This window comes from Emys orbicularis, chromosome 9, assembly GCF_028017835.1.
Source record: "Emys orbicularis isolate rEmyOrb1 chromosome 9, rEmyOrb1.hap1, whole genome shotgun sequence".
NCBI classification, from domain to species: Eukaryota; Metazoa; Chordata; order Testudines; family Emydidae; genus Emys; species Emys orbicularis.
The window spans coordinates 20,042,468-20,067,319 of NC_088691.1; the positions used below are offsets into that span (position 1 = coordinate 20,042,468).

At 41.4% G+C, this 24,852-nt stretch overlaps 1 protein-coding gene across 1 annotated transcript in view; it reads left to right on the plus strand.

The window, feature by feature from the left end:
- The window catches only part of ATRX (ATRX chromatin remodeler), a 129,941-nt gene that overhangs the window by 23,443 nt on the left and 81,646 nt on the right, over positions 1-24,852 (plus strand). The window contains exons 8-10 of the mRNA XM_065410527.1: positions 13,122-13,231; positions 15,520-15,587; positions 16,707-19,651. Of these exons, the coding sequence (XP_065266599.1) occupies positions 13,122-13,231; positions 15,520-15,587; positions 16,707-19,651 (3,123 nt within the window). The remainder of the gene's footprint in view (positions 1-13,121; positions 13,232-15,519; positions 15,588-16,706; positions 19,652-24,852) is intronic.

The window sequence follows — 24,852 nt, forward strand, 5'->3', positions numbered from 1 at the left end:
CAGGTCCGGCCCCAGGCCAGCTCCGCCTATAACCTCAGCTCCTCCCCCATCCCCAGTTCTGCCTCCAGCTCTGCCTTCAGCCCAATCTCATCTGCTGAGCCAACTATGCAGTAAGGGTGGTGGTGGTGGGGCATAGACGCATTCCATTACTGGTAAGGGGGAGAGGGGATGAATCTTATCTCTTCAGTCAGAAGACTGATTCCCTTCACTCCCTTGAAGACTCCAGAGCTACTCTGCGATCTCTGGGTATCTACATATCTGCACCCAAGTGCATGTTTTACCACCCGCAACTGGTGCAACATTCTAGAGCTCCCCATTTCTTCCACCAGGAGTCCTGTGAGCTGCCTCGCAAATGGCAAGACCCAATGGCCCCGCCCTCCGGGTTCTTCTTCACAACCTATAGTATCTCATACTCGGTCTTTGCAGAGGGCACCTAGAGAGCCGGCAACCACCCTACCTCATGCCATACTTCTGACCCACCCCCTTCAGGGAGCATTTAGCACACTTGTTTCCAGTTTGGAGTGCAATAATAATGGACAAATGGGTCCTGGATGTCATTTGACATGGCTATATGATCGAGTTCACGACGTTACCTCATCCATGTCCTCTGGCCTCGCCTCAGGGACCACACTCACGACAGTATCCTTGCTCTAGAAGTGGTCTCCCTACCGCAAAGGGGAATGATAGAACGTGTTCCTGTGACCAGTCTGGCCACAGGGTTCTATTTCACTTATTTCCTAGTCCCCAAGAACATAGGCAGTGGATATAATAGGCCAGGAGAGGCTCTGCCTCCCTTGTCCCAGCCACCAGACCCCTGGTTGCACTGTTTGGTGATGACGTTTTTGCTTTATTATGCCCCATGCAGGTTCCGGGGCGGCTGAGGAGGCAGTATGTGCTATTCAGCTTTCCGGGTTCATCAGTAATCTCCCCGGACTCCAGAGAGATTACTGAGGAACCCAGGAAGCTGAATTTGAAATATCATCTCAGCCGCCACGGAACCTGCATGGGGCATATCAAAAGCGTTGGGAGAGACACTTTTCCCTGGGGCGGCTTGTGGTCTGGGGAGGGGAGGTGTAGCTACAGCTGCCCTAGGGCTCCTTTGGGCATGGGCAGGGCGCTCCGGACAAGTGGGAGGGGGGCTCGGGGCTTCAGCCAGCCCGGGGCTCCTCCCAGCCGGGAGAGGAAGGGGCATGCTTGGGGTTTCAGCCAGCCCAGGGCTCCTCTGGTGTGGGGGGACAGGACACACATGTTCAGGGTTTCTCGGGGAGGGGGCACTTGTGTCTCGGGCCACGGCCCGGGGGCCGCAGCTGGAAGTGGCAGAATTGGGGCTTCCACCTGCTGCCCATGCTGAAGAAGAAGACTGATCTTAAATCTCTGTCGTCTCAACCGCTTCATATGCAAGCCAAAGTTTCATATGGTCACCATAGCAGCCACCATTATTTTGTTAGAAAGAGGCATGTTGTTTATGGCCCTTTATCTGTAGGACGCTTACTTCTACGTGATATCCATTCTACCCACAGACGTTTCCTGAGATTCACGGCAGGCCTTTGTCACTTCCAATACAGGATTTTACCGTTCCAAATCACCACTGCTCCATGGGTCTTCACCAAAGTTTTCTTGGTACTGGCAGCCTACCTCTGGCGCCAAGGGATCCTTATATTCCCATCTCTCGATGATTGGCTGCTAGCAGCATAATAAAAAGGGGAGGGTTGCGCCTTGACCTCCATGCTGCTCACACTCCACTCCTCTTTGGGGGTGAGTGTAAACATTGAAAAATTGCCTTTGGATCCTATACAGTCCCTGAAATTCATTGGGTCCCACATCCATGCAATCTTGGCATGCACCTACCTACTTGAGGACAGGTTCCAGAGCCTACAAGAGCTGAGTTTCCAAGGTGATTTCGAGTCCTTCTGTTCAGCCTAAGACTTCTCTTTCTCTTCTTGGCCACATGGCAGCTGGCACATATGTTACTGCCTTCACTCGTCTCCACTTTTGCTGCCTACAGTTGTGGCTCCAGAGGACCTATTCTCCCACACGTCACACCATGGACTTCCTACTGACTGTTTCCCACAAGGTTCTCTCCTCCCTCAAGTGGTGGACAGACCCAGGCCAGGTCTACACCAGGATACCATTCCTTCTATCCTCACCAAGCACGACAATCATCACAGAGGTGTCCTCGTTGGATAGGGCGCCCACACGAGTAAGCACATGACTCAAGGGAGTTGGACTGCTCTGGAATCCCGGATGCACATCAACATTCTGGAACTTCGGTCAGTGTGGAGAGCGTGTCCTACATTTCTCCCATCTATCCACTCCTGTTATGTTCTCATCATGTTAGACAACACCACCGCCGTTTGCTACATCAACCAACAAGGGGCCTGCGCTTTGTGTGGAGGCAGTTCGTCTTTAGGATTGGTGCATTGCCCACAAGATCCTGTTGTCGGCAGTAGGGATGTAAAAGTTTAACCAGTTAACCAATAAGCATCAGTCTTATTGGTTTGGGTTAACGATGAGATGAAACCTGAGAGTCTCTGGATTAAGTTTAGAAGTGTGAGCCACAAGGGTGATGTCATGGTGGGAGTCTGCTATAGACCACCAGACCAGGGGGATGAGGTGGACGAGTCTTTCTTCAGGCAACTAACACAAGTTACTAGATCACAGGCCCTGGTTCTCATGGAGGACTTCAGTCACCCCGATATCTGCTGGGAGAGCAATACAGCAGTGCATAGACAATCCAGGAAGTTTTTTGGAAAGTGTAGGGGACAATTTCCTGGTGCAGGTGCTGGAGGAACCAACTAGGGGCAGAGCTCTTCTCGACCTGCTGCTCACAAACAGGGAAGAATTACTAGGGGAAGCAAAAGTGGATGGGAACCTGGGAGGCAATGACCATGAGATGGTCGAGTTCAGGATCCTGACACAAGGAAGAAAGGAGAGCAGCAGAATATGGACCCTGGACTCCCTCAGGGAACTGATGGGCAGGATCCCTTGGGAGAATAACATGAGGGGGAAAGGCGTCCAGGAGAGCGGCTGTATTTTAAAGAATCCTTATTGCGGTTGCAGGAACAAACCATCCCGATGTGTAGAAAGAATAGTAAATATGGCAGGCGACCAGCGTGGCCGAACAGTGAAATCCTTGCTGATCTTAAACACAAAAAAGAAGCTTACAAGAAGTGGAAGGTTGGACAAATGACCGGGGAGGAGTATAAAAATATTGCTCAGGCATGCAGGAGTGAAATCAGGAAGACACAATCACACTTGGAGTTGCAGCTAGCAAGGGATGCTAAGAGTAACAAGAAGGGTTTCTTGAGGTATGTTAGCAATAAGAAGGTGGTCAAGGAAAGTGTGGGCCCCTTACTGAATGGGGGAGGCAACCTAGTGACAGAGGATGTGGAAAAAGCTAATGTACTCAATGCTTTTTTTGCCTCTGTCTTCACGAACAAGGTCAGCTCCCAGACTACTGCACTGGGCAGCACAGTATGGGGAGGAGGAGACCAGCCCTCTGTGGAGAAAGAAGTGGTTAAGGACTATTTAGAAAAGCTGGACGAGCACAAGTCCATGGGGCCGGATGTGCTGCATCGGAGGGTGCTAAAGGAGTTGGCGGATGTGATTGCAGAGCCATTGGCCATTATCTTTGAAAACTCACGGCGGTTGGGGAGGTCCCGGATGACTGGAAAAAGCCTAATGTAGTGCCCATCTTTTTTTTAAAAAAAAAGGGAGGAGGAGGATCTGGGGAACCACAGGCCAGTCAGCTTCACCTCAGTCCCTGGAAAAATCATGGAGCAGGTCCTCAAGGAATCAATTTTGAAGCACTTAGAGGAGAAGAAAGTGATCAGGAACAGTCAGCATGGATTCACCAAGGACAAGTCATGCCTGACTAACCTAATTGCCTTCTATGACGAGATAACTGGCTCTGTGGATGAGGGGAAAGCAGTGGACGTGTTATTCCTTAACTTTAGCAAAGCTTTTGATACTGTCTCCCACAGTATTCTTGCCAGCAAGTTAAAGAAGTATGGGCTGGATGAATGGACTATAAGGTGGATAGAAAGCTGACTAGATCATTGATCACTACATGTTGATCCCAATGGCTCCATGTCTAGTTGGCAGCCGGTATCAAGCGGAGTGCCCCAAGGGCTGGTCCTGGGGCCGGTTTTGGAGGATGGCGTGGATTGCACCCTCAGCAAGTTTGCAGATGACACTAAACTGGGAGGAGTGGTAGATACGCTGGAGGGTAGGGATAGAATACAGAGGGACCTAGACAATTTAGAGGATTGGGCCAAAAGAAATCTGATGAGGTTCAACAAGGACAAGTGCAGAGTCCTGCACTTAGGACGGAAGAATCCCATGCACAGCTACAGACTAGGGACCAAGTGCTGAGGCAGCAGTTCTGCAGAAAAGGACCTAGTGGTTACAGTGGACGAGAAGCTGGATATGAGTCAACAGTGTGCCCTTGTTGCCAAGAAGGCTGACGACATTTTGGGCTGTAAAAGTAGGAGCATTGCCAGCAGATCTAGGGATGTGATCATTCCCCTCTATTCGGCATTGGCGAGGCCTCAACTGTGTCCAGTGGAGTACTGTGTCCAGTTTTGGGCCCCACACTACAAGAAGGATGTGAAAAAATTGGAAAGAGTCTAGCGGAGGGCAACAAAAATGATTAGGGAGCTGCAGCACATGACTTATGAGGAGAGACTGAGGGAACTGGGATTATTTAGGCTGCAGAAGAGAAGAATGGGGTGATTTGATAGCTGCTTTCAACTACCTGAAAGGGGGTTCCAAAGACTCATAGACTTTAAGGTCAGAAGGGACCATTATGATCATCTAGTCTGACCTCCCGCATGATGCAGGCCACAAAAGCTGACCCACCCACTCCTGGAATAATTCTCTCCCTTGACTCAGCTGTTGAAGTCCCCAAATCATGATTTAAAGACTTCAAGTCGCAGAGAATCCTCCAGCAAGCGACTCCTGCCCCATGCTGCGGAGGAAGGCGAAAAACCTCCAGGGCCTCTGCCAATCTACCCTGGAGGAAAATTCCTTCCCGACCCCAAATATGGCGATCAGCTGAACCCCGAGCATGCGGGCAAGATTCTCCAGCCAGACCCTCCGGAAAATGTTCTCTGTAGTAACTTTTAATATCCCATCATTGACCATTGTTACTAATTACCAGCGATGGCACGTTATTGACCTATTGACTAAAATCACGTTATCCCATCAAACCATCCCCTCCATAAACTTATCAAGCTTAATCTTAAAGCCAGAGAGGTCTTTCGCCCCCACTGTTTCCCTCTGAAGGCTGTTCCAGAACTTCACCCCTCTGATGGTTAGAAACCTTCGTCTAATTTCAAGCCTAAACTTCCCGACGGCCAGTTTATATCCATTTGTTCTCGTGTCCACATTAGTACTGAGCTGAAATAATTCCTCTCCCTCCCTGGTATTTATCCCTCTGATATATTTAAAGAGAGCAATCATATCCCCCCTCAGCCTCCTTTTGGTTAGGGTAAACAAACCGAGCTCCTCGAGTCTCCTTTCATACGACAGGTTTTCCATTCCTCGGATCATCCTAGTGGCCCTTCTCTGTACCCGTTCCAGTTTGAGTTCATCCTTTTTAAACATGGGAGACCAGAACTGCACACACTACTCCAAATGAGGTCTCACCCGTGCCTTGTATAACAGAACCAGCACATCCTTATCCCTACTAAAAATACCTCGCCTAATGCATCCCAAGACCGCATTAGCTTTTTTCACGGCCACGTCACATTGCCGACTCAAAGAGGATGGATCTAGACTGTTCTCAGTGGTAGCAGATGACAGAGCAAGGAGTAATGGTCTCAAGTTGCAGTGGGGGAGGTTGAGGTTGGATATTACGAAAAACTTTTTCATTAGGAGGGTGGTGAAGCACTGGAGTGGGTTACCTAGGGAGGTGGTGAAATCTCCTTCCTTAGAGGTTTTTAAGGTCAGGCTTGACAAAGCCTTGGCTGGGATGATTTAGTTGGGGATTGGTCCTGCTTTGAGCAGGGGGTTGGACTAGATGACCTCCTGAGGTCCCTTCCAACCTTGATATTCTATGATTAAACTCCGCTGCCGCCTGGCATCCCGGCTGCTGCCCAGCATCCCAGCTTCCAGCCCAGCGTCCAGGGGCTCTGCTGCCGCCCCGCATCCCAGGCTCCGTTGCCAGCGCGGGCCAGCAGCTGGGCCCAGCATAAGACTTGGGGGCGCTGCAGCACCCACCGCACCCCTAGTTCCCCGACTATGTGGATCCTTAACGGCTAACCATTTAACCGATAGAATTTTAATAGTTTTAACGGTTACTATTTTTAAACCCTATTTACATTCCTAGTTAGAAGCATATCTTTCCAGGATGCAGAATGTAATTGCAGACTCTCTCACCGGAAATTCATGACTGACCATGAATGGGAGCTCCACGACTCCGTGATCACCAACATTTTCGACTACTGGAGGACTCCTACCTGGACCTCTTCGCCTCCCATGCCAACAGCAAATGCACCCAGTACTGCTCTGGCGGGGGGACTTGGTGCCCTTTCCCAATGCGATGCCCTTGCCCTCCACTGGTTGGACCAGATCTATTACACCTTTCCTCCCCTACTGCTCCTGAGGCGTGTCCTACACAAGATCAGACGGGAGAGAGTGACTGTCATTCTGATCAGCCTGTTCTGGTCTTGCCAGTTCTGATTTCCCCTTCTTCTCCACAATAGCGTGTTCCCAGCTTCTGCTGCCAACTTTCCTGGAACTCCTCATTCAACATGGCACGAGGATCCGGCATCCCGATCTACAGACTTCACCTCAGAGCTTGGTTTTTGGATGGACATCTTTAGTAGTGCGGGAATGTTCATCAGCAGTACAAGAAATCCTCTCAAGTAGCAGAGAGAAGCCTAGAAGGTGGTCCTATAGGGCCATATGGAAGCATTTCACATCATGGGCCTGACAGAGGGGTCTTGCTCCTGAATATGTGGACATCCTTCTTCTTTTGGATTGCCTCCTCTTCCTGAAGATGTCAGGCCTCACTCTCAACTCCATCAAGGTACACATAGCCGCTATCAGTGCCTTCCACCCCTCTGTGGTAGGGCACTCCCTTTACTCACCCCCCTGACTACCAGGTTTTGGAAGAGCCTCCTATGGACTTATCCTCCTGTTGAACCCATCGCACCTCAATCTTGTCCTCCTGGCATTGATGAAAAAGCCCTTTGAACCTCTGGCCTTCTGCTCCCTGTCTCACCTTTTCATGAAGAGTGCCTTCCTGGTACCTATTACTGCCGCGAGAAGGATTGGCGAACTGAGGGACATGATGGCAGACCTTCCCCCTCTACCATATTCATAAGTACAAAATTTCCCTGAGCTTGCACCCCAAGTTTCTGCCAAAGATGGTATCCTGCTTTCATCTTAACCAGTTCGTACGCTTAACCTCTTTCTTTCCAAAACCTCACGCCTCAGCAACGGAATACCACCTTCACTCCCTCGGCATCTGCTGGGCCCTGACTTTCTATCTGCAGAGGATGAAATCGTTCAGAAAGTGTCCTAGACTTTTTATCGTTAGAGTGGGAAGACTTAAAGGCAAGCAATCTCCACTCAGAAGGCTTCTAAGTGGGTTTCAGGGTGCATTACACCCTATTATCAGTTATCGGAACTGTCTCCACTCCTTGGGGTACAAGCCCACTCCATGAGAGCGCAAGCATTGCCCACAGCTGCGCTTCATGACATATTGTTTACGGACATATGTAGGGAGGCCACATGGAGTTCAGTACATACATTCTCTTCCCATTACGCTTTGATGCGAGACTCTGCGACGGATGCCTCATTCGGTGCAGCTGTTCTCCGTTCCACGGTTCCATCATCATCTTCACACCCTCCTCTTAGCTAGGTACCCTCAGTGGAATACACTAGGGACCATCGCTTGAAGAAGAGGAGGAGGAGGTTACTTACATGTAACTGGAGTTCTTTGAGATGTGTGGTCTCTATCTGTATTCCAGTCCCACCCTCCTCCTCCTCTGCTGTAGATTTCTTGGTTTGCGATGGAGAAGGAACTGAGGGCGTGGTCGGTCCGCCCCGCCCCGCCCTTTATCACTTCAGATGAAACCATGAGGTGTAGCAAGGGCACATGCATGGACCAATGGACACTACAACTTTCAAAATCTCTGGCTCTGGATGCATGGTGCATTTATATAACCCTTCAGTGCCATACAGATAGGGACCGCACATCTCAAAGAACCTCCAGTTACATTTATGTAACCTCCTCTTTTTTTTTTTTTTGGTGAGACTAGAAGTTTGGTTCATAAAGGTAATACTTTTGATGTACTAGACTTCTGTGAAACGCATTTGACTTGGTACCATACAACATTTTGATTGATTTTATATCATTTTAGGGGTTTTTTAATGTGGCACATGTTAAATGGATTAAAACTGTCGGATAGGTCTCAAAATGTAATTGTAAATGGGGAATCCATCATCAGGCAGGTGTTTTTTCTATGTAGGGTCCCATAGGGACTGGTTCTTGGCCCTATGCTATTTAACGTTATCAGTGGCCTGAAAGAAAACCGAATTACAGAGAGTGTTTGAAAATTATCCTGCATCCCCACTCAGCCACTCCCCTTCCATGTTATCCTGCACCCTCCTCCCATTCAGTGTCCCCCCAGTCTTCTCTCCATCAGCCCTTCTGAATCCCAGTCTGTGACACCCCCCCGGCCCCAGCAGCCCCATGTGCCCCATGCTGTCCGTCCACCCATATCCCATGCCTCCTGACCTGGGCCCACAGGCAGGGTCTACGAGGAACACAGCCTCTTCTTTTCCCTATGTGCAGCTGAGGCTGCGCCCTCTTGGAAGCAGCTGCTGTCCCGGCGCCACAGCAGCTCCAGGTGGGTGAAAGACGTAATTGCAGGACTTCTTCGGCAGAATGTATTTTCTGTGGCGAATAAAATATTCTGTGCAGGACATGAATTCTGCGTGTGCACAGTGGTGCAGAATTCCCTCAGGAGTAAAATAAGTACTCCCTACAGAAGGTTACCTTCTGTTAAATGGAGTTTTCCTAATATATTGCTTCTGAAGAGTCATATATCAGCCCTTCCTTCTTCAGAGTCTATAAATACTCATGAAGAGTGAGGGTCAGAGAATGGGTAGAAGGGTTATGTGACCTTTTATAGTAGTATTTTCTAGAATGCTCAGATCCAAGGGCCCTATAATGGTTATACTGTTAAAGGTTTCTTGGCTCCTGAGCGTGGTATGTGATTCCTACATTGTGGTTCTGCAGCGGTAATGCATTTGGACAACTCAGTTTTTGCGGTAGTAACCTTCTGTTTTGCAATGTTTCATGTCATCTTTACATGATATATTTCCTGCAGAAATATCTATAGGTCCCAATGCATGCAAGGGATGAGTGGGATGTGGAGAGGATAGTTTTGCAGAAACTCTACAGTTTTTCATGTCTCTTCCTGGAAATTCTATATTGTTTCACATTGGAACCCCTTCATGGTTTTGATTCCAAAAGATATTAATTTTCTCTCAGAATCATTAAGCTTGTATGAACTAAGAAGATGCATGGGTTTAACTAAAGGTGTGATAATATTAATGTGTGTAAAGGGGATGATGATAAATTGGTGCAGTGTCACACCTTTAATTAAAATGGTGCAACTTTGTGTATAGAGAAGGCCTTTGTGTTGTCTTTGCTGGTGCTTTCTACTTTTTCATGTCCAGCTGAGGGGTGAGTGATTGCTCTGTGCAGATTGCAAAACACTATAAAAACAACAGTGCAGTGTTATGTAAAATTTTACATAGTGAATAGCATTCATTACTTTGTGGAAACTTAATTGTATTTTTTTCTAACATATTTATGTGAATATAGTACTTGTGAAAACTGCCAAGTTGGTACCCCTGGAAATGAAAACCCTCGTTCTAACCATGAAACAAGCATAGCACAGGCTGTGGCAGTGCAGATTTTCCCCATGCTGACATGGTAGTATGCTTCCACCATATTTTGGAGGGACTACGTCTCTTAACCTCTAGATCAGTGGTCTCCAAAGTGGAGGTGCGCAGCAGGAGGAGCGCTTTTTTTTGTTTTTGCTTCATCAGTTCGGGCGGGAGTCCGAGCGGCTTTTTTTTTTTATTTTTATTTTTTGCTTCAGCAAAAATGGTAGAGCAGGCGCGGCGGGGGGTGCGTACTCAAAAATTTTTACTGATAGGGGTGTGTGATCAAAAAAGTTTGGAGACCACTGCTCTAGAATAGTGTCCATTGTATCTTTGGCTGTCTTCTAAATGTGACAGTTTTGGTAATGTGTTGTGTGTTGTTTCCTGTCCACTGTGTAATGGACAGAGACTAGCAACTCCTCTTACATTAGACATCAAGCACTCATTGGCTGATAATGACTTTTGACAACTATCATCTTGGGCCACATTTGGTCTTGTGACCTAGTTGTGAAAGGCTCTGTATTTAATTAGTGATTGCCTCATAACCATCTAGCTCCTGTCTTCCTTAACTATTCCTCCTTTTCCACCCACATAAAAGTTTTGGTTAAATTGAATGTTTCTGAGACTCTTGCTGCCTGCAGATGTACTGATAAACATGGCCTCATTTTTTATCTTGAAATATTTTTAATGATGGTAATGTAAACCATTTTAGCAAGAACACAGACCTTGTAACTTTATTTTAAAAAAATACTGTAACCTTGCAGTATAGCTTGAATAAAAACAAGCATAACAGTCAGAATATTGATATAGCCAGGTATTTATTTACCATGCAAATCTGGTGAAATTTCTGTGAGGAGAAGACAGAGTTTTGAATATTCTGATATTCATGAAAATAGAACACTGATAATAGCATATGTAGTATAAAATCACTGACCAGATATACTAATGGCAATATTCTTTGATTCAGATCTTGTCATGGTCATCCATACTAGTAGTCTACAGTATTGAAATAGGCTGTATCTGGCACACCCCTTACTACAGGATGTGGCATTTACCTTGTGAGCAAGAGAATATTAAACATATATTTCATACTCGGCTTTGGCAGCCAGGAAACTTCTAGGTGAAATTCAGGATTTTAATTACTATTTTCAAAGTGGCACACCTCTGTCAAGAGCTGCTTTCCACACTCTAACGTGCCACACAGTTTGTATTCATATCAATCTAGTGAACCAAGCTTAAGGTCCTAAAGGATGAGGCTTGAGTGGCCATGGAGTTCCTTGGTAACAGGATGTCAACTATGGAATTTTACTGCCAATACCATAATATTATAAAACTACAGCTTTTTCCTATTCTTTGGTTCTGACCTTTATAAGAACCAGTTTAGACACTATGGGAGGGATAAAATCTTCAAAATGTTTGAGGAGTTACAGAAATGGTGCAACTGGCCTGGGATTAGTCAGGTCTTCATGTATTCTTTTTATAGATGTGGTGCTGAACAGGATTGTAAAGTGAAAATACTAGCCAAATGTTTCTTGTCCTCTTCCTGGTAAGCTGAATTGTCAGTTAAGAGATCTTACCATCTTGTCAAAATTAAGGATAATATACTGATTCTGATCCAGCTATAACCTGCAGTTCTGCAGGATAAAACACCATAAATCTTTGCCTCTAGACTAGTTCTTGGAAAAAATGGGGTTGAGCAAGTCAAACTTGTATATCCTGTTGTGAGGTGTTCGGGACTCAAGTGCTAGCATAGAGAATTCCATAAATAAGATAACTTATTTTCCTTCAGTCACAAAAATGTGTTTCTTGTTAGCCAAAGGAAGGAAAAGCCAAGAGTATACAACAGGGGCTGGAAAGCTGTCTTGCTGTACCTATTTTACAAAACCCATCTTAAGCCTGAAGTTGGTTTAAGGATTTGAAATGCCCTTTCCATTTCATATCAAGTACTTTGTTCTAAGAATCCCAAAATATTCTCAAGTCTGTTAACCCACTCTGATGTACCCAACAGCTGAAACTTTCTGACTCTGAATGAGATTTATTGTTTTCACCTTTCTTTGTAAAGCTTTCTTCTTCTTTACTTAAGCCTAACAGGCTCTGAGTCCATTTAAGGCTCTGTCTCCAATTTCAAAATCTCTGAATCTTTGCCAGTAGTCTGTATTTTGTTATGGAAAAGTTCAGTAGGTTCCTGAACTCTTTTTGGTATTTGTGCCTGATTCTGTGTATGTGTTTTAAAGCCTTAAACGAAGTCTCATTTCTTGGATTCACAACCTCCTGAATTGATACAGGCGGGCAGGTTGCATTTGACATAAGTCATCCAGCAGCCTTCTCTTGCTTTACTGCTTGATACCAACTTAAAACAGTGGCTGTGGGTTTTCTCAGGTGGCTTCCCCTTTTTCTTGGCAGCGTCACTGCTTATAAGTAAGAATAAAAGTTGTTAAATTGAACAGTTTGTACTAAAAGACCACACTACAGGTGGAAGCCCTACCACAGCAAACAGGACTAAACTGGAGTGGTAGCTACCAATAGGATGGTCAAAGTGTATTTTTGTCAAACTGTCATTTCAAATACAGAAAACATTTATAGATGACAAGATAAATGTGAACTTCCAGGACAGTGTGTTGAGCAGAATGGTCTGGAGGTGTCCTGTACAATTGCTACAAAATATTGTCTTAATCTATTTTGATCTTATATAATGTTTCACACGAAACCAGAGAGGATTTTATTTATATTTTTAACTTGTTTCATAGACTTGTTTTCCTTATTTCTCATTCAGAAATAAATTTAAAAATCTGAAGGAAATATAATTAAAATATTTATTTATAAACTGCCATGGTATTTTATGAAGAAGAATAACTGAAAGTTGAGCGATTTTACTGTACAATGCAGGACCATGATTAAATGTATTTTTACTGACAATTCAGGTATGTCCTCATAAAATAACAATTTAATCCAAATGTATAACCTCACAAAGGAAGACATTTCTCCTGGATAAATTTTATCCGGAAAGGAGATAATGGCCCAAAAACTCTTCATTAGCCTTTTAGAAAAAGGTGAGTGGTTATAGAAAGTTTCCTCGAAAGCTGGGTGGTAAAGCATTAGAGTGGGTTTTGAAGTAAACAAATAATTTGACAAACCAAAATGTTGTAACAAGGAAACACAATAATTGTTCATAGATTGCTTTTAAAAACTAATATGTGGTTTATAATCCTCTATAGAGGAAGGACTGCATGGAATTGTAAGCTGTACAGCCTGTGGGCAACAGGTGAACCATTTTCAAAAGGATTCAATCTATAGACATCCTACACTGAAAGTCCTTATCTGTAAGGTATGTAATGAGTGAATTGTACTCAATGAGCCTTCTTATTTAAAAAAAAAAAAAAAAAAAAAAAAAAAGTGATCTATCACTACTTGTTTTCTGTGCGTATTGTTTTCTCTTGTTAGCCTTTTAAACTTTGCAATGTACATAAACAAGGAAACTGGTAGCAGAAAAGGGAAAAGCAAGTATTAACATGTGAAGTTACACGGATAAAGCTTATACACCACAAATGTTTAATTTATTGTGGTTTCTTTGGAATTTATTTTTAAAGTGTTAATAAGTTTGGAATATATCATGAAACTACTCTAATTTTGGTGTTTATGGTTTTATATGCTAATTTATGGCAGCTTTCCCACTGGCTGTGAATGGTCAGCACCACAGTCCAGAATTCTGTAGCACTGATCACTATGGGTAGATCACCTCCAGCCCATGTCCATTCCATCATGCCCCTACATTAAAGCCTTTTAAGGAAGCAGTATAGGGTGGCTTACATTGGCCCAATGCTGTGCCTGCAATGGGGGAATTCACCCATGCCCTGTTGTGTCAATGCTTTTAAGCTGATGGAGTGGCATATAGGGTCTGTGATGTGGCCTGTATTTGGCCTTCAGGTATTTTAGTTAGTCCAGTACTGTATCCTTAAGAATTGACACACTGGATCTGAACTGAGGTCCATCTTGTCCAGTATCCTGACTCAGACAATGGGGCCAATACCAGCTGCTTCTGAGGAAATTACAAAAACTCTGAAGAAAGTAGCTACAGAATAACCAGTCCACAAGGAACCTTGCTTCCAGTCCCCAGTAAAGCTCTGAATCCTTTCCAAAACTCTTGATTTTTTTTAATCCTTACCATTGTAACTCTGAATAGTCTTGTTACATGTATAAGTGTCCAATCTATTTTTTTAATCTCGCTAAACTCTTAACCTCAATTATGCCTTGTGTCAGTGAGTTCTACTGGTTAATTGTGAGGTGATATTTACTTTTATCAGTTTTGCATTTCCTTTCTTTTAAATTCATTGGATGCCACCTTGTTTTTTAATATCATAAGAAGGGAGAACAGATCAGGAATTCTCTATATCTTTCATTATTTTCTATCTCTGTGTCATTTCCTTTCTATTTGTCTCCTAACTAAGGTAAACAGTGCCAGACTTCTCAATATCTCATAATGCGGGAATTTTCCTGCGCCTCTTAACAATTCTTGTTGTGTGTCTCTGAATCATGTTTTTGCTATAACTTTTTTTGACATAGGATGACCAGGTATTGAACTCTGTATTCCAGGTGAGGGTGCATCATTACTTCACACACACCACATATAGGCAGATTCCGAAGCTGTTTTTCAGGATTGCGAAGACAGTGGGTGCAAGTGAGGGCAGAATTTGGTCTACAGTCTTTAGGCAGCCCTTATTCAAGGAAAACTGATAAGTCACTGGAGCTCTACTTAAATAAAGACTGAATAAGGACTTCAGAATTTGACCTAACAAATTCAGGAACTGCAGTCATTACTATTAATCAAGTGGGCTTAATGTTTAGCAGCCTTTGGTGGCACACAAATCTTATTTAAGAAGTTTTAAGCGTAATTTCATAAGCTCTGTTCCTGTACTAATTGTTGCATTGCTAACATCAACAACAACATGAGGTTGAAATGATAGATTGAATAAAATTCTACATTCCAATGAAGGTATGTAATTTTGGTTCTTACTGTGGTGCCAGTGTAGCCTGCTAGTGTAGACGCAGCTTACACCAACAGAAATTTTTCTTTCAGTTTGACATTAGCTACATCAGTGGAAGCCCTCTTCCATTGACATAGTTGCAGCTACACAGGGGGTTTTGTTGGTTTAGCTATGTTGGTCAGGGATTTTGTTTTGTTTTGTTCTTTTTTTCTTTCCACGCCCCTGACCAATGTAGCTATGCAGACATAAGTGTAGACCAAAACTGAATATAAAAAATAATAGTCAACTTGGAAGTTTTAGAATACAAAAAAACTGTGGCCTTCAAAAGAAGGCAAACACATTTAATTTTCAAATAAGGCTTGTACCATTCAATTCAGAAAAGTCATTGTTTGGGAGCTGCTGTGTCTTTGGAGACTGTTAAATTAGTTACAATTTTGTAAACAGCAGGTGAAAATGAGAGAGAAAATTTTAAAGGGGTTTCTAGTTTTCATTTATAGACAGTGATCTGAAGTTCTAAGAACATTTTAAGAGTCTGACTTTAATGCATTCATTAGATTAAGTCATAAAGATTTATGAAATTCCATCTCACTTTAATTGAAAAAAATTCCTTGTCCACCTATTTCCCTTGCAGACTTGCTACAAATATTATATGAGCGATGACATTAGCCGTGATTCAGATGGAATGGATGAACAGTGTAGGTAAGTATGTAAACACCACTATAATATTACCCACATCAATTAAAGCAATAATGAAATGCCCACTGTCCAGCCAACAGACCCATAATATTATGTTGATATTTCAATTTTAAATTTTAGTACAAACTAGGAAAACATAAATATAAGGAAATCAAGTACTTAGCCCTGTTGGTTAAAAGTTGAATATCACATGACTAAAACCTAAACATCAGCTTATGTATACTTAGTTAAGTTTCCAACACCAGCTTTATATTTGTCTTCTGATCATTATCCCATAAATAGCATTTATCAATGGGCCACTGAAGCTCACTTTCCCAGAGAAATCTTGATGTATTGGTCTGTAAACTGCAAACCCACTAACATATATATGAGGTAGAAGCTAAAACCCTCACTTGCTATTATGTCATCAACCAGAGGCCATGTTGTCTCATATTGCTATCCAGATATGGTCCACTCAGAACTTTTGCATCTGTCCAGTAACTGTCCAGTAAACCAAGAATAGGTTTATTCTATCCCATTCACTTTCTGGTCTTGGTCAGACTATGTGCTCCAGACATGTTCCAAAAAGAAAAATTTTCTCCTACGTACACTGAGTATACACGGTTCAGGAACCTTTCCCCCCCACCCCATCCAGTACCTCATGAACCCCTGCAAAATGGGCCTCAGTAGCCCTGTACCTGTGATATAGGTCAGAAAGGGAGGTGCAGTTTGTATCTTTGTACTACAAAAGACTGTACTCTTTAATTCTCGTACTGAACAGGGAAGACTTAAGTTTCTTTCATGTGGCAATTTTTTAGGTTCTCCTGCTAACATATGGAGGCTAGGCAAGGGTTTTTGGAGCTGTACTTGAATATTTCTGGTTTTTTGAACTGTTAGTTCAACATTTTAATGTACTGCCTTTTGATGTCTCTTGTTAATTATTGTGCTTCAATAATGTTCTAAATTAGTAGATATCTGCTTGCTATCTTTTGAAATGAAACTTTTGCCTTTGATTAGTAACTTTAAAATATTATAACTGTTTGATAATTTTTAAAGTTTGATTTAATTAAACTTTATTTGTCTAAATAATTAATGTAATTTGTTTTTGGGTAGCATTTTAACATTTCCCAATCATCATTTCAGATGGTGTGCTGAAGGTGGAAATTTAATTTGCTGCGACTTTTGCCATAATGCCTTCTGCAAAAAGTGCATTTTGCGCAATCTGGGCCGAAAGGAGCTGTCAGCCATAATGGATGAAAATAACCAATGGCATTGCTACATTTGCCACCCAGAACCTTTGTTGGACTTGGTCACTGCATGTGACAGTGTTTTTGAAAATTTAGAACAGTTATTGCAACAAAACAAGAAGAAGATCAGAGTTGAGAGTGAAAAAAGTAAAATATATGATCACACACTCAAATTTTCTCCAAAGAGAAATATTTCAAATTGTAATGGAGAAGAAAAGAAATTAGATGACTCATATTCTGGTTCTTTAACCTATTCCTATAAAGCACTAATGGTGCCAAAAGACATGCTTAAAAAGACAAAAAAACTGGTTGAGACCACAACTAATATGAACGCTAGTTTTGTAAGTTTTTTGAAAACGGCAGCAGAAAATTCAGAAATAAACTCTACCATACAGCTACGTCAGCTGAAAGCTTTTAAATCTGTTTTGAGTGACATAAAAAAAGTTCATTTAGCATTAGAAGAAGGTCTGAATCAAGAGATTCAAGCTTTGGATGTTAAAATCAAAGAGAAGAATACCAAAGAGAAAAAAACTGATATTAAACTAGAAAAAAATGAAGTGAAAAGAGATGAAGGAAAGGAACATGCAGAGTTGAAAGAGGACACTGTAAAGTCAGTGAAAAAAGCTGTGTCAGAACAGCCTGACAATGAGCCCATGGACCAAAATGTTCCAGCAACACAACAAACAGAAAACAAGAATACTAGCAGTGAAGATAAAAAGTCTGAGACAAATGAAGAGCCTCAATATGAACCTAATAGTACTGAGGCTTTAGACATGGATATTGTGTCTGTTCCTTCATCAGTCCCTGAAGATATTTTTGAGACTCTAGAATCGGCTATGGAAACTCAGAGTGCAGCAGATGAACAGGGCAATGGAAGTACATCAACAGAGCTGGAGACAGTAAATGTTAATATAAAATGTGCTACAGCTTCAAAAGACATTAAAGGAGGTACCAAGTTAAAAGCATCAGCTAAAGTAAGAAAAGAATTGTTTGTAAAACTGACTCCTGTTTCCCTTTCTGATTCTCCAGTTAAAGCTGAAGATCAAGACAGTAATCCAGTAAAGGGAGATCAGAATGCTGATGTAATACCCAAGGCAGAAAACTGTGATTCTGGAAAAGAAAATCATTACATTGGTAATGAACGCTCACCTGAAAATGAAACTGTCCCCTTGGTAGAGGAATCTGATCTCAGGAGGTCTCCACGTGTGAAGACTACACCTCTGAGGCGTCAAACAGACATGAATCCTTTAACATCTAATTCAGAAGAGGACAGCAATGACGCATACTGTGAGAAGCGCAAGCAAAAATCATCAACCCAGTCAATGAGAAAAAAAGATAAAAGAAATTCTTCTGACAATACTACTGATCATCCTAAACCTAATAAGCTTTCTAAATCAAAAAAATCAGACATATTGGACCAAAGTTCGGATTCAGATGAGATGCCAGCAGTCCTTAAAGAAGTAGCCATGATGAGTCATAGTTCCTCAGATATTGATAGCAATAGTGAGACATCCAATAATATTCAGAAGAATGCTTTAAATGATCTAACGAAACAACCAGTGAAGTATGAGAATGGAAAGCGCAAAAGAAAAAGCTCCACTTCTGGTTCAGATTTAGTTGCCAAAAAAGGCAAATCAACTAAAGGCTCCACTTCTGCAAAAAAGAAACGACAGAACCCTTCAGATTCTTCAAATTATGACTCTGAGTTAGAAAGAGAGATAAAGAGTTTGAGTAAAATAGAGTCTGCAAAAAAAGCCAAAAAGAAATACCCCAGAAAAGAAGAGAATTATGATTCTTCTTCTGAAGAACAGAATAAAAAAGGATCTACTAGTAAGAAAAAAATAAATTTGAAGAAACAGCAGGTTGAATCATCTGATGATGCTGAGAAGTCATCCCCAGAGAAAGAGGAGACTAATCATTCTTCTGAAGATAAAAAAATTAGGAAGGGGACAGCAGTCAATGAAAAGAAAAACAGAGATTTAAAAGAAAGAACTCCGAAGGGGAAGCATGACGGATCATCTGATACTGAGAAATCATCCCTGGAGAAAGAGGAGAGTTGCCATTCTTCTGATGGTAAAAAGAGAGCAGAAACAAAAGAAAAGAAAAACAGAAATTTGAAAAAGAGAAAGGTACAGAATGATTCTTCTTTGGATGGAACTGAGAAGTCTGCAGCGAAGGAGCAGAGTTGTGATTCTTCAGAAGACAAAACCAAGAATAAAAAAGGAACAGAAGGTAAAGAAAACAAAAAAGAAAACTCGAAAAAGAAAAATAAGAAAGAACAAGATGGTTCTTCTTCTGATGGAGATAAATCATCCCCAGAGAAAAAGAGTTGCATTTCCTCTGAAAATAAGAGTAAAAATGAAATGGCAGTTGAGGAAAAGAGAGAGAGAAATTTGAGAGAGAGAACATTGAAAAAGTTGCAGAATGATTCATCTTCAGATGCTGAGAAGTCCCCAAAGAAAGAGGAGAGTTCTTCTGAAGATGTTCAACAGAATAAAAAACGAATAGAAGCTAAAGAAAAGAAAAAAGTAAGCCACAAAAAGAAAACTTCCAAAAAAGAACAGAATGACTCATTGTCCTCTTCTGATGAGGAGCCTTATGAAGACAATAAAAAAAAGAGTAAAAAGAGTTCCGCTAAGGAGAATAAAAAGGGTAACTTAAAAGTGGAAAAAAGAATTTCTAAAAAACAGAAGGATGACATCACCTGTTCCTCCTCATCAGATGAGGAAGAAAATGATGACCAGAATTCAGCAATCGATGGAAGCAGTGATGAGCAGAAGATTAAGCCAGTGACTGAAAGCTTAATACTGTCCTCCAACACAGGATTTTGTCAGTCTTCAGGTGTGCAAAGGTCTACAATTTGATTAGTATATTAATATGGGGAGGTAGATAGTATGAGTTGGGTAGTCATATTGATTTAATAATCTAGTAGTGCAAATGCTTAAGTGAAAATATCTATAAATGTGACTATGCATTCCAAAACTTAAGCCATATTTCTAAAACCTGTTTTCTAATGTGATCATATGTTTTGTGATGCCACTTGCAACCAGTTATTTGACTTGTACTAAACTTGGCAAACAGCCATTTAACTTAATTTACAAATCACCTTGGCTTTTTATTTAATTTTAATACCTTTTCTAGGAAGAGATTTGAAAAACTGGAGCCAGAGTCTGTAATACCAAGTGGGTTGCATTGTAGGTTGGCTTTCTTATGCCTATTCTTAGTTGCTTTTGTCTGCCTAATGAATACAGAACATGAATTGGGTTTAGGTAGTAGAGAACAGGAGAGCTCACATCAGATCTTCTAGCTTTGTGTCATGTAAGGGAGAAGAGTATCAAGCCTTGTGGTATAATGTGGCCTTTGGAGGTTTAACTATAGTTATGCATGTGCACTTTTTAAATTGGGCCTGATTATCTTTGTTTCCCATGAAATAGATTCTAGTAATTTTATTTAACTAAAGTGACACCTGTTGCTAAAGTCTATCAGGCTGCTATTTATTACTTGAGCAGATTTTTATGCATTTTAAAAGTGCTTCTGAGAGCATGGGGGCTAATTCTTTTTCTTGCCCAGACTTGAGGGGAGGACACCCTTTGATCAGCATCTGATTAGTCCTTTATTCTTTAAAAAAAAAAAAAAAAAATTCAAAGCAGCACAGCTGGAACTTTTAGGCTTGGAGAACCTAAAAATAAAGAGGAAGGGTGATCTTGAGGCTAAAAGGACACTATCAAATTTCATTTCCAGCTGAACAATTTATATCTACTATTGTTACTAAGATTACTCTGAGAGAGAAACTTTTTCCAGACAGTTTCCATTGACATTCTATAGTACTTCTTTCTGTAGTTGATTTCACTGCATTTCACACCCTTCCCCATGACTTGTGAGACTGTAGCTGAAACAGAAGATTCAGTAGGCAGGAGTATGCACAGAGAGGGAAGGATGGGGACGAGAGGGCATTGTTGCTTTTTGGTCTTCCTTCTCAAAAAAGTAACAAAACCAAAAAAATCGAAAATCTATTTCAAAGGAGACTGTATCAGAAAATTAATTTTTTTTAAAAAAATTCAGAAAATTCAAGTTGACAATGTTCCTGTAAAGCACAGACCTCAGGAACTCCCAAGTTCTGTTTCAAGTTCTGCCACAGACAGTTTGACTTCAGGGGAATTATTGAACCTTTGTGTTTTATTATCCCTATATGTAAAATGGAGAGAATACTTGCCAATTTCATAAGGGTGTTATGGTACTTTATTCAGTAATGTTTGTAAATTACTTTGAGATCTTTGGATAGAAGGCACTATAAAAGAGCACAGTTTTGTTAATATATTGAGCTAATGCTTTTAGAGTAGTATTTACTGATACATTTTGTTCATATATTACTATTCTGATTATAATAGGGTCAAAATCTAAAAGAGTTAGGCAGAAATCTTGTAAAAAAGTTGATTTTCATGTACAATTAGAGTGGAGCTGGAACAAGCTAATTTACCTAACAAGCAGTGGTATAATGGGTGTTGTTAAATTCTGAAGATTCAGTCTTTTAGGGGTTGTTTTTGTTTTTTAAATCTTCTGCTTTAGGGAGAGATGATCTTATGCTCATTGTTAATGTAGGAGCTTCTAATATACCTAGTATCAATGGATTGATTTAACCATTCTTAAATTAAAAATTTAAGGCTCTTCGCTGGTCTCTTATTTAAAGAATTTAGACTGTTCAGAAAGTCTGGCAACTGCGGATAGTTCCAGTTCTATTCTATGTTTCCTGTTTTAAGTTATTTTGATTTGGAATCAGTGCGATTAATTCAGCTCTGAATATGCAGTAAGCACAAATTTTAACATAAAGTTTTCTGTACCTCTCTCTTGTGTTCCACCTAAAGAATACCTTAGAGGAGATTTGGTGTGTTATAAGAGCTACTTAACACTGAGCCATTATTCAAATTCAACAGGTCATTTTAGGGTAACCAATACTTCGAGTATGTGTCAGTATGGATTCCAGTGCAGTTGTGCATGCACCGCATGCATGTGAGATTGGAGTCTTTGGACTAGAAATGTCTTTTGGAGCCATGTATGTGCTGTGTGTCTACTCATGCTACAGTGCCGGGGAGAAAGGGTGAAGCAACTGTAGCCCTTCCCTCAATTTCTCTTACCACCTATGGCAGTGAGAGTGAACAGTGGTGCCTGAGTCGCTACTAATTTTCATTTGCTGATTATTCTACCCAACAGTTCTTATCTTTCCAATCATCTACCTAGCTAGTAGGAAATCTTAGTCTCCAAAAGACCACTACACAATTTGACATGACATATACAGTAGTTGTTAAGCAGAGCTTCAAAAGTGAAGCTGCTTGATATATAGGTCAATATTGTGGAGCATTAATAAAAGATTTCACTATACCTGACTTTTTTGCCAGTACTATTAGTCCATTTTTCAGTGGGCTATTAAATTTACACAGGTTCATGCCATTTAATATAAAAATGTAAAGAGAATAGCATTAAAGATATAGAATGTTTTTCTTCCTTAAATGGGCGGGCCATAAACTTCAAGATACTACTCAGACAAGGATCTAAGGGTGACAAATGGAAACTTAAACCATTATCTCAATGTCTGGCAGCATTTAGGAATTCAAGCATACGTATATGGTAGAGGAGTATACCACAAACCATAATGGTAATGTACAAGATAACATTATTTCTGCAGCTTCATGAAAGTGCAAGGTGAAGAATTTTATACAGTTTAAAGAGAGACTCCTCTTCCCCAAGTCCTTACATAAAATTACATCAAATAATCTAATAGTGATACCCTATAAGGAAAACGGTTCATCATTTTGTGACTCATATTACACGAATGATATCAAAAAATTGTAAAGAAGTAAGTAGCAGTGTAGCCCATAGGGCAAGTTTGCCCATGATATTCACCCCATTATATGCACTGGCTTGCCTTCTGTTCTATTCTGCTGTAATGCAAGAAGACTACAGGCCTATATCCTGTAAGATATTAGCTGGAGCATAAGTTAGCATAACTGTGGTTAAGTAGGTCGTCTCCCTTAGCACAGATCAATGGTTACCTTTAGATTTGGGGAACTAAGACGTTTGCTCAACAGTAGGAGCTAGAATGTTCCAGTAAGTGCTACTACAAGGAACATGGAAGTAATAACTGCAAATCCACTTAAGCAAGGGATGACGGTATGATCATGCGCTGAAATGGTAGTCCCACATATCAATATGTTAACATATAAAATAAGTACACCTCAGTATTATACTGGTAAAAAGGCTACATGTAAGCATATGAGCAGATGATGCTTAGGCCCTGTAACAGGGCAGTCACCATGTGGTCCGGGGCTGGTCTTTCCCTTTCCCACTGGGCCTCTTCCATTGCTGTCTGCTTCTTTTCTACTTGACCCTTCAACTCATTGCGGGACTTGTACCATTGGACACTGCATGCCAGAGACAGAGTTGGTCCATTTGTCCCCAGCTTAAGGGTGTGAGCATGCAATTCTAAAGCTTATACATAGAATGATACCACAGATTACCTGATCCTGTATTATCTTTATCTTATGTGGCTTGGATCATTTCTAGCTTTCTCCATTATTTTAATAAAGGTATCTAAGGTTTTATTTTGCCCTCAGTGTGAGTATGCTTGTTACTCACCCTGAAACTCCCCACAAAATATCGAACTCCTTAGTGTGAATTCTGTGTAGCCTGATTCTGGGGGAAGAACCTTATTGCAGTCAGATCAATTGGTCATTAATCTAAACATTATCAACCTTAAAAAAGGTCAGGCAACAATAAGAATGAGAGAGCGTCTGAAGCTTATACCTGTGGATTAAAAAAGGTTATTGGAGGGGTGTGTATGTGTGTGTGTGGGGGAATTGAAGCATATGGAAATGGTGGATGAGGCTCAAGCACATGATGGCATGAAGTTAAGAGTTGGGTACTAAGGAACTTGTCCAGCTCCCTTGGATTTCTTTACACCTTTGATTCCCATTGGAATTGAATTGAGCCTTAAGAGACTTTAAGCAGAGGAGAAAATAATTTGTGTGTGGAGTGGACTTCTAAAGGAAGAGAAGCTTCAAGTGTTAACATATTAAAAGTGACCTACAAGTGGAATTTAAAAGTAATCCACCAACACACTAGCAATATCTGTTGAATGTTCCTACTAACCGAGCAGAGGGAAGTATTGAATGCAAGAACTACTGACACTTCACCGCTCTTTAGTAGGTCCCCTGATATTCAGTCCTACTGCTGATTGCTGGCTGGCTCCCACTCTATGGCAATGTTACATCAACTAGAGAACCTTGAAAGCCATATGAAGTATCTACTTTACCACTTATGGACCAATTCCTCTTTTCATTGGTGTTCTGTAGCTGCATCAACGTGTCTAACTAAAAACAGTCTGTTAGTAACAGTGCTAGACATCACTGGACCATCAGAAATTTGTTTTTAAAAAATGAATTTTCAGTGGGTAGACTGAATGTCCATAGACTATACTGGAAGTAGTTTAGCACACATTGCCAGATACTCTTGTGTCATTTTATAATTCCATTTGCAAGCCAACTTTTAAAAGACTTAATAACATTTTAAGGAAAAAATACAGTGTGAACTAAAAAGGTAGGTGGCAGGGTCAAGACGCTCCCCTCTCTCATATGTAATTTTAAGGAAGGAAAAAATTTCCTCCTGCTTAAGTTGACTTCTGGTTTTAATAGATAAGATAGGTACATTAACTTCCTGCATTTGTGAGGTATGTTGTATAATAAGCTGAATTTTGATATTGTTGCTCTAAGGCTAATGAACATAGTTCTCAAAATATAAGTCTTCATATATAAATGTGCTTGCTTTAAGACGGATGGGTGTCATGTGGTTTTCCTTGGTAGTACAGAGAGGGAAGTAGATCAGCAGGAGAAACTTTTCCTGCTGAAATAGTTCTTGTGAAGACTAGGCAGATCAGTTCTGAGTAAGCAAGCTCTTGTATACTTGGAAGTTGATAGTACTGTTGCTTATTTGCCATTATCTTTTCAGTCTATGTGAATTTGGTCCAGTCGTGAACAATAAAATCTTAAATT